General features: G+C 38.7%; 3 protein-coding genes across 3 annotated transcripts; all 3 read left to right on the top strand.

Moving 5' to 3' along the window:
• Positions 1–62: 62 nt before the first annotated feature.
• On the top strand, positions 63–4,105 carry ctdspl3 (CTD (carboxy-terminal domain, RNA polymerase II, polypeptide A) small phosphatase like 3). The gene is made up of 11 exons (XM_077717128.1): positions 63–385; positions 981–1,071; positions 1,154–1,294; positions 1,402–1,510; positions 1,773–1,884; positions 2,023–2,109; positions 2,268–2,330; positions 3,028–3,107; positions 3,202–3,328; positions 3,408–3,503; positions 3,693–4,105. Exons 1-11 carry the CDS (start codon positions 248–250, stop codon positions 3,756–3,758), a joined length of 1,110 nt encoding a protein of 369 aa, XP_077573254.1. The 5' UTR covers positions 63–247; the 3' UTR covers positions 3,759–4,105.
• Positions 4,106–5,001: 896 nt separating this feature from the next.
• On the top strand, positions 5,002–11,403 carry LOC144196920 (uncharacterized). Its single transcript, XM_077717430.1, has 5 exons — positions 5,002–5,281; positions 6,566–6,849; positions 7,515–8,060; positions 9,096–9,309; positions 10,385–11,403. Exons 2-5 carry the CDS (start codon positions 6,588–6,590, stop codon positions 10,581–10,583), a joined length of 1,221 nt encoding a protein of 406 aa, XP_077573556.1. The 5' UTR covers positions 5,002–5,281; positions 6,566–6,587; the 3' UTR covers positions 10,584–11,403.
• A 427-nt stretch (positions 11,404–11,830) lies between these two features.
• ndufs7 (NADH:ubiquinone oxidoreductase core subunit S7) lies at positions 11,831–15,062 on the top strand. The gene is made up of 8 exons (XM_077717138.1): positions 11,831–11,913; positions 12,197–12,233; positions 12,721–12,792; positions 13,089–13,209; positions 13,448–13,627; positions 14,015–14,061; positions 14,236–14,324; positions 14,829–15,062. The coding sequence occupies exons 1-8, from the start codon at positions 11,898–11,900 to the stop codon at positions 14,924–14,926; spliced, it is 660 nt and encodes a 219-aa protein (XP_077573264.1). The 5' UTR covers positions 11,831–11,897; the 3' UTR covers positions 14,927–15,062.
• The last annotated feature ends 92 nt before the right edge of the window (positions 15,063–15,154 follow it).

Below are 15,154 nucleotides of genomic sequence, written 5' to 3'. Positions count from 1 at the left end.
TTCTCGTAAGCCCCGCCCAACAAGCGTGTCAATAGATTTGAACCAATCGCAACCCATCATTTTCAAAGGCTACAAAGAAGCGTTCGATACGAAACGAAAGGAGGATCGGTGAGGCGGAGCTAAAGAAACTCGTCGAAACGAATAACACTCAATGGACTCATAACAAAATACGGATCAGGAAGTCTAACAGTTATAAAGCTTTAAAGAGTTTCGTGATTGAGAACTTAACTTTTAAGAAAATAACACAATGAGACTACGCTCACAGAGAACCTTGGTCCCCTACACGGTAACGCCGAGGAAAAGTCGTCAGCTGGCCAGCAACAAAACTACAGATACACCGAAACGAACTCGTCTATCAGTTTCAAAAAGCCAGTTGCAAGACAAGGTAGTAAATAGATTTTTATCAGTACGTTTTTATAGCAGTTAACATACTTGGTCTAAACTTAACTTATTTCAACTTGGCGTGTTACAACTTGATCGCCTTAGCCAACTGTGCTAGGTTAGCATTCTAATGTTGTGGTCGCAAGATCTATAATATCAACGTGGTCTTTTTGTGTCAACCGCTTTATTAGCTAAAAGTCCTCTTGCACTACGAATAACCACCGAAAAATCTACGTGTTTTGTCAATTTATACAGTATACTTGCATGAACACGTCATGGCTTCATGGTTTGAATAGACGAGCAGAGTGGCTAGACTGTGGCAGCTTTAAATGGGCCAGTTCAACTGATGCTAGCTAGTAAATAGGTCAATATCAACATTCATCCTTTAGATACAGTAATATTGTCCACGTGTTAAAAATCAGAAGTATTTGGCGCTGATATTTTATCTAAATTGGTGAGCGGGGCATGTTGACACTAAATAAACGTCCTATTCATTCAAACTGGGAAGGCTGGCTGTGAATGCTCCTGTTTCAGTGTTGTTGATAGGAGCAGACCTCCAATAAAAAGGTCAGTTTCCAACAAAACATGTTATTGTGTAGGTTGAAGAGACCGTTGAAGACGTCCCCATATTGACGAGGCGCCCGCTTTCTCGTGCACGGCTGAGGAAGAGACCGACGCCTGCAGCAGCAGGTAACATCCAAAACCCATCCGTGTTTGTCATGAAATTTGGTGCTTGGATTCAGTGTCTAATTTGCTGACTCTGTTCTTCAAGAATCCACCTTCAAGTCTCCAACCAAGTCCGTCTTGCGACATGAAAACATACTATCTGAGATAGGCTCAGTGTCTCCTCAAAATTCACCGTCCGGAAGGATCTACAGCCCAGTTGTTCGGTTCGTCACTCCATTCAAAGAGAGTAAGTCATAAACTTCTGATTTGAGTCCTTCACTCAATTGATGTCAATGTTGTTAATAGAGAAAATATTTTGTCTTCATTAAAAACAACAACAACAACAACTCACAGATTACGAAAGTCAAGGACAAACTCTGTTGGTGAGCCCAGAAGTAGGCGTGTTTAGTTATGGCTCCATGGACCCTCTGGTGGGAGAGGAGGATAACCACGTCTTCAGTCCGTAAGTTCTGTCAGTTTATACTACTGTATATGTGCCATGGAAACGAATGGATGGGAGTTACGTTCCATATAAAAATCTGTAAATGAGTCAAATTGTGAATACATTTTAGAGCTGTCAATTGAATTACCATGATAGTACAGTATTTCTGCTCAAGGTTATCTGTCATACCATCCCTAATACCAAATATCATCCTTCCCTTTTGCCTAATTGTTTTACTATCACTTTGACACCACTCATGGTCTTTGTTATCACTTTTACTCAGTTTCACTTTCATAAAGAACTTGCCATCACGGTCGCAGTATTCCCAACCCAGACTACCCGACATCCCTCCTAAAATCAGGAGCACCCCAGAAGCGACACTTGTGTTAGACTTGGTGAGTTCCATCTTTTTGTTAGATTGTCTTAAATGTCATCTTACAGCATGCAAACCAAAAGTTAGCATCTATATTGTGCAGATCAGCCTTGCATGTTGAATTATTATTCAATCCAATCTCTAATCCTTGTGCTTTCAGGAGGAAACATTGATGTTTGGATCTCTGAACATGATAGACAATGCCGAATACACCTTCCTCACAACTTTTCAGGGTCAACAGTACAAGGTGAACTAAGACTGACACCCAAAAAATGATATGAAAGAGTCTATGGTTGATATGTTTTTAATCTTGTGATGGCAAATTATATTCTATTTTGACTCATTCATTGTATACTGTGTAGTATTGACTCGTGACAAACATATTTTCTCTTCTGTTATTAACAGGTTTACATGATCCTACGACCTTATTTAAAGGAGTTCCTGCAGTCTGTGGCAAAATCATATGAGGTGTGTTTTTATTTCATAAGCTGTATTAATCAATGTTTGTTCTAGTCAGAATTTTCTTATGTAAAAAGTGTTGCGTCATCATGAGTAGAGATGTCCTCAATTCGATCATGGCAAATTTATTTTTCGGAATCCGCTGAAAGAGATTATTATTAAAGTGTAGTTACTGATTTTCTTTGCGATTACATAATTCAAAGCTACAAAGAGTTAAGGGGGAAATATAGCATCATGTAATAGTGATAATGTCTGCAGGAGTGTCATAGTTTACTTTTTAGTCTCTTAAAATAGACCCCTCACTTACTCAAACATTTGAATTTAAAACGTTTTTATTTGGTAACTAACTGCAGACCAAGAAAAAGCATAGGTATGATCATTTTAATTTGATGGTCAAAGACATAGTAGTTGAGCACTAGAGGGCAGTCGTGATCTTGGGATGTCAACCAGCAATAAAAAAAAATCTCATTTATCTGGACGATTAATTTAATAAAATAATAATAATAATTCAACTAAAACGTTTGAAATATTTTTTGTGGTATTGTGTAATTTTACAATTTTAATTGTAAACCCAGAGAATGACCTTGATTAATAATGTAGTCCATCATTTCTGCATACATTTCAGAAATTCCGTTCCATGCTGTAAATTAAACCATAATCTTCCCACTAACTGTCTTGCATTCATGTTTCTGAATTTATAATGCAGCTCTTCATTTACACCTGTGCAAAGAAAGAGTACGCTGAGAAGATTCTGGGCATCCTGGATCCTCGAAGGAAAATCTTTCGGTGCGATTTCATAACGTTTTGCTTTCACCTTTCACATTGCCACTTCTAAAAAAACATGCACCTCACTCTGTTTGTCCAACAATTGTATTTTCAGACATCGTCTCTATCAGGATGAGTGTGCATGTGTCCTCGGACACTACATTAAAGATCTTAGTATACTGAAAAGAGATCTTAGAAAGACAGTAGTTCTGGACAACGCACCCCACACCTACCCCTACAATGTCAGTATTAAACGAATTACCCGCCTTTTTGGTTGGTTTCATTTTGATCCATCTTACGATGACATTTTAAATTTTGCAGTTGATGAACACGCTTCCCATCAAGAGCTGGTCTGGTGAGCCAGATGACCGAGAACTCCAAAAGCTCATTCCTTACATGGAGAAACTATCTGCCACGGTTTGTGTTTACATTTCCCCTCCACGTGTTCACTACTTCTTTTGTTAGGGTTGTTTTTAAAATTCTGGAATCGACCTATATTTTCCAGTTCCGTTTGATTTAAAAAAATATATATATATATATTAAAAAAGGTTATCAGATGCAGCAGATTTCCCACTTGCACTGTTCTATAATCTCATGTTTTTTCAGGAGGATTTTCGAGAGGTGCTGAAAAAGAGGAAGGATCACTTCCACCGACTACTGTCAGAGGACTGATGTGACCAACCCCCACTCAGTCATCCTCTTCAACTACCTTTCTTGATCCACAGATTTGTTTGCACTTTTTGCTGCTGAAAGCAGAAATCAGTTGCCACGTGCACCTCGCAGAGTGGTGGCGGACCCACATGCCTAAAGTCTCCCCTCTCTGTTCTTGTTAAAGCAGGACACATCCAAATTTTAAACATGCTGCTTATTGTTTTTGCTCCGCATTTCCTTTGAGTCATTCCACATGGCAATAATCCGAGAGATGAGATTTAAAATGTTTGTAAATAATGACCCTTATTTTATTGATTTTTGACCTAATTTCCTTTGTTTTCAATAAATGAATGTATACAATTAAACTATCCAAATAGTCAAGCCTTTTCTTTGTCCATGTTTCATGTGATTGTGTCAAATATTTAAGGCATTTGACGACAATGCTCTTAAACAAACAACAATGACACATTCGTTTGAAGTGTCCCATACCATCATCATCATCACCCCTCTGCGCTTCTAATGCGACCAAATCATTAATTATTTCTCGGCTTATGACGCAGCTGTCTCTTCGTGCTCTCATAACCAATTCAAGACCAGTTTGTAAAAATAACCCGTTCAGTAAGAAAAAACTAACTTAGCAGCTGTTAATGGAAAAGATTTGATTACCAGTTAATAACCACAAATCCTCTCTAGCTATGCAGACATTTGTTTTAGCTTTTTTTAAAATATATTCTTACTTATCTCATTTCATTTTCTAAATTGCTCATTCTCACAAGGGTCGCAGGGGGTGCTGGAGCCAATCCCAGCCAAATACGGCCACCAGGTGAGGGAATTGGTGGCCAGGCAATCGTAGGGCACAATCAGACAAACACTGGGGGCAATTTAGTGTCCAATCATGCTTGTTTTTTGGAATGTTTGAGGAAATTGGAGTACCCGAAGAAAACCCACGCAATCTCCACACAAGGTGGACTGACTTGGATTTGAACCCAGAACTGTTAGGCCGACACGCTAACTACTCAGCCCTCCGACAAAGACCTACAGTATATACAAAAATATGATTAGAAGCAAAAAGCCGCATGCGCCTCGAGAGCCACGTGTTCGCCACCCCTTCCCTACATATAATTAAATAATACTTTTAAAGGGGGGGGGGGGCACATTTCGTGTGTGAAATGTTTCAAATGATGGCAAAGTTAAATGTGTAAGCAAGTGATTCAAACACAATTAGTCTAGATATGAAAGTGTTCTTGAAAGTTTGTGTTGGAGTTCCCAGTTGGCCTCAAAGTGGAAGTTAAGTGCTTGCCCTCCTTCTGCTGCATCTCCTCTGCTTTATTTGCTCCATATGGTGTTTGACATGGTACCCGGGGAAGGAGGGTGCTGTGGGCGGAGGGAAAGCCTAGTATTTTGGCCGTCCTGAAATTTGATTCAGAACTTCAGGATCCTGGAAGACAAAAAGAAAAGGCAGAGGGGGGAGGGAAGAAAGCATTTCTTTTTCTAACTACCCCAGGCATAAACCCAGCAAAAAAAGCCTGCAAAGGACTGGAAAAGTAAGTTTTTCTCCAAGTTTTCTATGCAAATGACTTATTCATCTTCAGAGTTTCTATCCATTTGTTGCGACTAAAGCGCACTAAACAAAAGCCATCTAAGTTTTCGTAGGCGCATTTTGTTTGCTTTTGATTCATTTTGGGCGAAAACGTTGAAATAACTTGATTTGAAAGTGTAAAAGTCGGGGGAAAGCGCATTTTTGTATACGCGCATTTTCCACGTTAGACAACCAGCGTTCATGTGGTTTTAAAATCATCATCAAAAAGAGCGCGTGCGTGCTTCTTGTCGTTGTGACGTCAACGTTTTTTTATGATTATTATTATTTTTTTAAATCACTAAATCCAGGCGCTCTCACAAGCTCATTTGGTTTGCTCATTGTGTTAGTTGAAAAAAAAATAGTATTTAAAACAAGATCAAATGCAAAAAAAAAGAGAAAATCGCGTAGTATTTCTTGTTTCAGATTAAAACCAATGGTTTTTGTTTACAGTTTTATAACCAACAAAATGCATTGAAGAGGTCTTTTAATTAATCTAGGAACAGTGACGACTAAAAGTTAATATTTTTATCTTTAAAATGTATAGAGCAAGTCCATTTTGCTCATTTAAAATGAATCTAATTGAATGGCTTTATTGCCATTATACAAGTATAATGAGATTTGATAACTAAGTAGTAGTCAACATGAACAAATTGTCACATAAATAAGTATAGTCAGGTACAAAAAGTGGTTATTAGTAGTATTAGACATAGTTTTTCATTATTCATCATTAATGCATTTTGAATTATATTTTTATATCAATAGAAATACATGTATAAAATCAGAAAACTGGCATGGAAGTAGTAAGTGCAACACAATGTACCTGCAACCCAAGCTTCAATTTTTGTTGATGTTGAAAGGCATTTTGGTTTTGCAGTGGATTAATACATATAAATAAAACTATTTTTATTTCTTCCATTTGCATACAGTTTGATGAGTGCATTTTGTGTATCATTAATCTCAATTTCATGTTAAAATTCCATTTACCTCTTTATAGGAAATGTCTCAGGGTTAATAATTTGTGTATTTAATATGATCTCTTAATCATTATTGTATTTTTTTCTGTTCCGATATACGTTTTCATAAAATTATACATCAAGATAATGTTCAAATTAGAATAAATAAAATCAGAATATATTTTGGTTATGGTACTCAATAACTTTTCTAAAAAAATAAGCAATGGGTTAAATGAGTGTTGTAAAAAACCAAAAAAAAACAGGGTTAAATGCTTTTGTGCTGTTGTATTTGATAGACAGGGGCTAAGCTACGTGACGATGAACACGTCGGGGCTTCAGGCCAACGACGGGCAGAAATCCAAAGAGCTGGACACCATGAAGGAATCCATCAGTGACATTATCAACCAGCTTCAAGACATCGACCCATCCAGGCTGTCCTTCTCCCCGTTCTTGGACCTGGATACTCAGATCTGCATGGCGCCTGTGTCAGATAGCCCAGAGTCTTCGGTGGAGGAACTGCGCTCATCCTCGGGGTCGCGGGGCTCATTCGAGCGGCCACCATTGGCTGAAGAGGCAAAGAGTGAGTCCCCCCAACTGCCATCTACATACATATTTCTTCATATATATGCATTACTTAACAGAATAAAATTAAACCGCTAAATCAACCAATGGGAGACAAAATAAAGTGTGGGATAAGGGTGACAAATTAAACTGGCCCTGAATTGCCTCTCAGCGGAGGCACCTGGGTTCAAATCCAGGTCATATTAACCTATGTGGAGTTTGCATGTTCTCTCTGGGCCTGCGTGGGTTTCCTCCGGGTACTCCAGTTTCCCCCCACATTCCAAAGACACGCATGGTAGACTGATTGGACACTCTAAATTGCCCCTCAGTATGAGTGAGTGTGAGTGGTTGTTTGTCTCCTTGTAGCCTGTGATTGGCTGGCCACCAATTCAGGGTGTCCCCCGTCTCTGGGCCAGAGTCAGCTCATTACTATTATTATTGATTTTTTAAGCGATAATTATGAAATAATTAGAGTATTCAGAATTTGTTCATCTTCTCAGAATTTGTTAATATCTTGGGAATTGATGGGATGTGGCAGGGCAGATCATTTGCTCTTTTAGCTTCTCTACGCATTCATCTACATGTCTACTATGGGAATAAGGGAATAGATGCGAGTCCTATAGGGAACTGACTTCACTGTTTGCCTTTGGATATTGTCATAACATGTCCATCTGGTTTGAACAGATTCAAGCCCCTGCCTCCAGCAGTCCAACAATGGCCTTTACGAGGCAGAAGTGAAATCTGGAGTGCACGCGATCTCTCTTTCCACTTCGGTCACCACAAAGCACAATTTGGCCACCCCAGCGGAAAACTGCCTCGGCGGTCCAACCATGTCTCGTGGAGACACCCCCAATGGCAAAAACACAGTAAACTGGAGTTCCGAATGCCCTCAATCTGACAGCGCTGCAGATGAGGCTCAGTTCCTGGTTGAAGCACCTCCGGACAGTGTGGCACTTTCAGTGTGGAGCCCGGAAGGCGCGTTGGACCCCACGGAAAACCCACCCGAGGCGTCTGCCCCTTGTCAGCGCGGTTGCTGCTTGGGAAAATGCTGTCTGCGAGGAAGAGTCTGCGTCTTTCTCTTAATTCTGGCCTCATTCTTTTGCGCATTCGGGATTCTCAAAGCACTCGACACTTATGTGGTCATTAATCTCCCCCACTGCCCCTCCGAGGCCTGCCGGGTCATCTTCACCCTCTGCTGCTGCGCGGTTGCCACCGTCCCCGTTCTGCTCGGTACGTATGGCTGAAAATGCTAAGCTTAAAGATTAGAGAGGACTCAGTTTGTCTGACCGCCTCGTCTTGGAATGTTTTAATGTGGCTTGTCCCTTTTCATTTTGGTGCACTTTCAACCTCAACAAAGCAGACGTCTGCTTGTGTCTCTGGGAGGAGCGTTTCCTTGCCTCGCGTGTCTGTGACAAGCTATTTATTTGCTATTCTTACAGTAGTATTGTGCTTACTAGTAAGACAATTCAGCAGATTAGTATTTCTAAGGTTGATGTAAGATTTTTTGGCTTTACTTTTCCACTATTTCTTGGCATTTGCCAAACTATAACTATATATTTCTTACTACAGAGCGAATTTTACTATAATTTCTATCACTAAATTCTTTAAAAATGAAAGAGAAATACACCTACAGTTGTCCAAATTCTAATATAGGCTAATCTAAATGAGCAGAGAGTTGAATTGAAATCTCTTTAAGAACCAAGTTTACATTGAGGGTTTGATCCTAGATCAGGACTTTTTTTGTTTGGAGTTTGAATGTTCTTCCTCGGCCTTGCATGGGATTTCTCTGGGTACCCCGGTTTCCTCCTACATCCCATAAACAGTTGTGGTAGGCTGGTTGAACACTCTAGGGAATTCCACAAATCTAAAGTAGTTATAGCATTGTAAATTTGATAAAATATATATTATCATTATTTGTATTCATACTCTTTTTCTTATTATTATTTATTTATTTGTTTACTATTGTTATTTGTGCATTCGGCCTCACAGCTCTGGGGTCCTGGGTTCAAATCCAGGCCACATCCCCCTGTGTGGAGTTTGCATGTTCTCCCTGGCCTTGCATGGGTTTTCTCTGGGTACTGCATGATAGTTATTGGACTCTCTAAATTGCCTCTAGGTATGAGGGTGAGCATGAATTTTCCATATTTTATGGACTAAACCGAAATTCTGCTTCTGCAAGTTTTAACTATACATTTGAGCTTAATGATAAAGAGCCAATTGTCCACTGCTGCTAAAATCTTTCCCATGTATCCTCCCCCACTCCAGCAATGATCCTCGGTGCAGTGTGTCGCTTCTGCACCGCTTCATTCGGGTTGCAGGATGCAACTCCCAAAAGACATGTGATTCAGAAGCTGTGTGTCACTTCATCCCTGGAGCTGTTGTTCCTCTACACTCTCAACCTTGTCGTATTGGCTGTCTTGGTTCCTGAAGAGGAACTTAAGATGGTACCATTCATGGTGGTCATGTTCATTCTGGGCAGGTAAGCCTGACCTCTGTGTAGAGCTCAAATTTCAATTTTTGTGTTTGTAAAATATTACTTAAAGATTTGGTCATTTTAACATGAAATATGTTTAGGTTTCATTCAACATTATAGTGCCTTATGTTAAAATATTACAGGAACTTGCTAACCTTTACTTTGGATGGTGTGTGTGGAAAAGGCCAAGTGATTCTGATCACAAAATCATTTTTTGACCAATTTTAAAGCATACAATCGGGACCTAATGCATATTCCTTAAATCAAATTCATTATATGTTAATTTTTACCTTACAATAGAACACACAGTGGACAAATGTTTCAAAGTTTTTTAGTTGAATGACAATCTTTTGACTAAGAAAACAACTTGTCATAATTAACAGTCAGGTCACCAAAAATGGTGGAAAAAAGGCAACATTTTAATGAGAGGGAAATAACACGCTCTTTGAATAAAAATTCAAATGAAATAGAAAATGAGACTGCAAATCTAAATCGTCCAAACAGAAGAATCCCATAAGTCGATGATGAATGAAAAACACCAGATGCCGAATGCAAACAGGGAAGTGTCACAAATCAACAAAAACAATAAAGCAAATAATGCAAGTGCAAATATATGAAAATGCAAAAAAAAAAGCTGAATTTTAGGAAGAATAATTGCGTTGCATTACACAAAACAGTCATTATTTTGTTTTGCTTGGTTACAAAGCCATGACATTTTGCTTGTTTAAAAGAAAGTGCCTCGCATAAATAAAGTTGGTGACACATTAAATATGATAACACATTTAATTATGCCTATGACTGAGTGTCTTAATACATTTTTTTCGCAACCACTGCTACTCATGCGTGTGCTATACTCTAAAGCTGGTCTATTTTTTACTTAAAAAAAAACCACAATTACAATGTCATATTTAAAGCCAAACCCTAAAACCTAAGTCAGACTTATACTTGCCCAAAATGTAGCAGCTTGACCATCTTTCACATTAAAATCCTTACTACGACAGTAGTAGTTCTGTTTTTAGGTATAAAGTATCAATGTTGCTTTATATATTTTCTGCCTTTGTGTTTGTTTCCCTATAAACAGGCTTGTGTACTGGGTCAGTCTGAATATGTGCAGTTCCATGCGAGGTTTCGGTTCTGGTCTGACTGTTTTCCCACTCATCGCCCTGGTGGTCTACAATGCTCTCCTGATGTACCGAATGTACCTGAAAGAGCCGCTTTTTGCCTTTGAGACCCCGACGAACCAGACAGTGGTGGTCACAGAAATCCCAAATTCCCAGTGATGATGCCTGCACTCTTAAAGGAGGAAGTCTTTTCAAAATGAAGTCAGTCCTGTGATTTGCAGGAAAGCTGCAGAAGTTGTCACAATAACTCCTGATAGCTTCACTTATTTAAATCCTCCTACTGGACTTTTGAGAAAGAGCTCTTTGCCCAATGCGGTGCTGGACATCTTTGAATCATGCACCAATTCCTTCATGTTTCCCTTGACCAATTTTTTGAGTTCATAAATGTAAAAATATGAAGGCAGAATAACTTCCAGTTGTTGTTGCTGGCAATTTCACATAGTTGGTGAATAATTGGCCTTTCGCAAACTACGAAACTATGAAAAAAGTGCAACTTATAGTCCGGTAAATGCGGTATTTATATTTACAAAAACAGTAACTACAATTTTGATATCCTCTTTCTTATTCTTGCTTTTACATACAAGTTAGGCAAGAAAGCTTTTTAGTTAGCCTCTGGCCTTAACTAAGTCTTACGCTTGCTTATTTTGGAGACTTTTAGCTTGGAAAGACGCCGGACGTCCAGACTTTTGAATTCATTGGAATCTATTTTTTTTGTTTTGGGAATAGACAAAGGGCGGCATTGATAATTAATACTCCTGGCATACCTCATGTCTGATTTATATATTCCCTAAGCGCCATTGGTTCACCATTTTGTATGTCCGCAGCTTAATGATCCTTTTTGTCTTGTGTAATGATTTGTGAAAATTGACAATCACCAAATCAATGGGGCCACCAATAGTGTCTGATCATGCTCAAACATTAGTCTCTCGATTGGTATGATTGCTCGTTAGCCGTTTAAGAGGGAGTTTGCAAAAGGTCAATTCAGAACCAAACATATCCACAACATTAAAACTCATGTACAACATTGAAACTTCAATTTTTGCTGCCTGGATTTCCTGTTGCTGCTGTCAGTCATCTGTATGTCTTCTCGGTTATGGAAAAATGTAAATAATAATTAAAAAAATAATCAAAAGACACTTTTCTTTCTTGATACAATGTATTTTCCCCATTTTATGCAAATTGGCTGGTCACCAATTCAGGGTGTCCCCTGGCCTGAATGCTTCAGCACCCCCAGCGACCCTATTGAGAATAAAGTGGTTCAGAAAATGAGATGATATATATCACTTTCCAAAGACTATTTTGGTTAGAAAAAGTGATCACTTCTCCATGTAAAAAGTGCTGTCCCATATATAAATTCTGCAGCTATACAATTAATTGTGCCAGAACTCAGATTAAAAATAATGCAACAACAGCGACTCCTCGTGGCATGCTCGCGCTACTAACTCATACTGTGACGTAAACCCAATTTCAAAGATGGCGGCGTTGGTCGGTACGTAATGTTTTGGATGAAATTTCGCACTTTTGTTCATTTTAGGGAACTTTTTTGGCAATAATTTGCAAATCGGCAATATGAGTGTGTACACCAAATTACTTGCCGCCGGGTTTAGACCGCATCAACGTCCGGAAAATGATCTTTTAAGTGCATACGTACACTGACCTTGCTTCCTCTGTATTTTAGCCTACTAGCTAACATGAAGTGTAATCATTTTGTGACTTTGGTACTGTAATAGTGGAAAAATCGAAAATTTTAATTTTATACTGTTATATTGCAGTGCCTCGCCTTGCCATGGCTGGCAGATTTTGCATAAGGTAAGTGGATCAATTTGAACGTGTTTGCATGGAACAGTTTTAAAGGTTCTTGTGCTATTCTGCTATTGAAGCTTATTCTGATAGACGCATCTATTAATTTTCGTTATCTTTGTCAATCTTTACGACCACAAATTTTCTCATAGCTACGTCCATTATACTTTTTTGGTTTAGTTTAAGGTTATGTATTGAATACCACTTATGGGGAAGCACATTTCGATGGTTTCTCTACCTATCAAAAACCCTCCCAATACTCGTTGCATAACTTAAATCCATAATATGCAACTCCATATCTCAGTGCAATTATTCGCAGCTACTTTGCATTCATTTTAAACTTTTGACTTTTGTTTAGTGCGCTAGTCCTTGATGTTTAAGAGCTTCTTAAAACAGGGAGCACAAAATGATGGACCGAGATGGACAGTACAGATTGTGACTGAACATAGGAATAAATTCTAATGTTTATAATATGATTTTGATGACTGTTCCGCAGACCGATTTCATCAGTCCTATGTCAACATAAGGGTCTGCACAGCACGGCTCAAAGCAATGCCTCTGTCACAAGGTAAGATCCTCAAATTTGGTTTAATCGTGGCCCACTTTGTTGTTACAATATGATTACCCAATATGACTAGTGCTAAAACTCTACATCTAACAATTTTGACGGCTAAAACTGTGTCTTATCTTGTCTAACACTAGTTATAATGTCAATAGCCACAAATTAACATGAGAAAATCTGTAAACAGGTGCTATAAACCACAATTCAAATTCTCAGCGGAACCTTTATAGTCACATCACCCTATGATTTGCATTCATCTTAATGTGCTTGGTATCGTTATAATAATTGTGCCCTTTTTACAGCATCCTTCCCGTCCGAGAGAGGAGCACCGCTGTGGCGGCTGCCAAGCCATCGGCTGTAGCCACCAGTAAGGGGGAATATGTCATCACTAAACTGGATGATCTAATTAACTGGGCACGCAGGGTGAGTCGACAGTCTTTTGGCTTTGTCCATTGTTGCAATTCCACTTAAATTCCAATAATAATTATCAATATTACACTAATTGTGACATTTTAGCCATTCAGACAAATATAACAGTGAAATTATTGTTATAATTTACCAAAAATGAAATCTATGGTATGATTTTGTGAACTCATCATTTAGAAATTGTAGTTTTTTGCGCTATTACCTCCCTTAAGAGCTGCTGTTTCTTCCATTGCAGAGCTCTCTGTGGCCTATGACCTTTGGTCTGGCGTGCTGTGCTGTGGAAATGATGCACATGGCGGCACCTCGCTACGACATGGACCGCTTCGGTGTGGTTTTCAGAGCCAGTCCCCGACAGGCTGATGTCATGATTGTGGCCGGAACGCTGACAAACAAAATGGCTCCAGCTCTGAGAAAGGTATTGGCACGGCATATTATGGTCTAATCTAGGGGCGCTCACACTTTTTTTGCACCAAGATCTCCTTTTCAATGAGCCAACCTCCTTCCAATAGTACCCAGGCAATCTATGTAATGGTCAATAACAAAAACAGTAATACTAATTTTCCGTCTATATTAATAGCATAGTCCTCATTTTTAAAAGATAGTTCTACTCACTCAATGTGTTCAGCAATGTGGTAGCTAGCATTAACTTTCCACTGTCATATTAACAGGTTTACTTTACTGAATCAAATAATGCCACATAGTCCTTTTGACCATAAAATAAACCGGTGCAGCCCAATCCTCCCATTTTATAATAAAGTATTTGTTGAAAAACTTAAAATAAGTAAATACTTCTATCCCATAGGTGTACGATCAGATGCCTGAGCCAAGATACGTCATTTCCATGGGAAGGTAAGTCCGAACAGAAGAACGTAGTATGGAAATCTAGTCTTTTTTTTATTGGCCTTCACTATATCATGATTTTTTTTTACTGTTATTAGCAATGATGTCATTTTTTTTGTCTTTCAATTGAATATATTTAAAAATAAGGCCTGATATATGGTTGTTATGATTTTGTTCATGCAGCTGTGCCAATGGAGGAGGTTACTATCACTACTCTTATGCTGTCGTCAGAGGCTGTGACCGAATTGTGCCAGTGGACATTTATGTTCCAGGTATACCACTGACTTTTCATAGAACATTTACATCCAATATAATAACAATATAGTAATATAATTTTAGATGGGACTTGTGGGAAAAAAGCTCCACATTACATCCGAGAGTTACTACACGTCTGTATACTCATTTGTGCAGTTATTTCAGCGGATTGCAAGACACAGCGTCTTGGTGCTGCTCACTAGTGGAAGTGTCAACACCTTTTGTTTATTTTCACCAAAAACATTTGTAAAGATTCTGACAGATTTTGACTTGATACGAGGGGTGCTACTTATTGCTATATATTGTAGAATAAAAACATTAAACACCGTTAAAATGCTATACTTATTAATTAAACTTTTTTTACGTAGCATCATTACAGAGAAAGTCCCCCAAGTTGTTTCACGTTTACATTTGTGTTTTGTACCTTTCAAACGACATGGTCTCCTTGGACAGTGCTCTTTATACTCAAATGTTGATTTAGCTTCCACCCCCTCCTCAGACCTCTTTTCTGCTTTGTACAGGGTGCCCCCCAACTGCGGAGGCTCTCCTTTATGGAACATTACAGCTGCAGAAAAAGATCAAACGTGAGAAGAAGCTGGCAATTTGGTATCGGAAGTGACAAGGCAATATGTATAGCTGTGTTTGTGAGTACCTGAGTTATAAGTGTATTCCTGCTTTCATTTGGAGGATTACTCCTTATTGTAGAGCATCAAGAAATCAACTCAATAAAGTCAATGTTATTTAAAAAAACAAAACAGAGTATTGATACTTGTTCATTCATTTTGGTTTTCCTGTCTGCAGATTACTTTTGGTTTATAAAACAAATGAGGAATGAGCAGGAAGGGGA

This window comes from Stigmatopora nigra, chromosome 5, assembly GCF_051989575.1.
Source record: "Stigmatopora nigra isolate UIUO_SnigA chromosome 5, RoL_Snig_1.1, whole genome shotgun sequence".
NCBI lineage: Eukaryota > Metazoa > Chordata > Actinopteri > Syngnathiformes > Syngnathidae > Stigmatopora > Stigmatopora nigra.
This window is presented reverse-complemented; position numbering and strand designations above follow the sequence as displayed.

Bases quoted from the DNA above. Each gene is read 5' to 3' on its own strand.
- ctdspl3 (XM_077717128.1), top strand. From the start codon at position 248: ATGAGACTACGCTCACAGAGAACCTTGGTCCCCTACACGGTAACGCCG. The intron at 1,072-1,153 runs GTAACATCCAAA...CTGTTCTTCAAG, and splicing joins ACCGACGCCTGCAGCAGCAG to AATCCACCTTCAAGTCTCCA. The intron at 3,108-3,201 runs GTGCGATTTCAT...TTGTATTTTCAG, and splicing joins CCTCGAAGGAAAATCTTTCG to ACATCGTCTCTATCAGGATG.
- LOC144196920 (XM_077717430.1), top strand. From the start codon at position 6,588: ATGAACACGTCGGGGCTTCAGGCCAACGACGGGCAGAAATCCAAAGAG. The intron at 6,850-7,514 runs GTGAGTCCCCCC...TGGTTTGAACAG, and splicing joins ATTGGCTGAAGAGGCAAAGA to ATTCAAGCCCCTGCCTCCAG. The intron at 8,061-9,095 runs GTACGTATGGCT...CCCCCACTCCAG, and splicing joins CACCGTCCCCGTTCTGCTCG to CAATGATCCTCGGTGCAGTG.
- ndufs7 (XM_077717138.1), top strand. The intron at 12,234-12,720 runs GTAAGTGGATCA...ACTGTTCCGCAG, and splicing joins GCTGGCAGATTTTGCATAAG to ACCGATTTCATCAGTCCTAT. The intron at 14,325-14,828 runs GTATACCACTGA...TGCTTTGTACAG, and splicing joins AGTGGACATTTATGTTCCAG to GGTGCCCCCCAACTGCGGAG.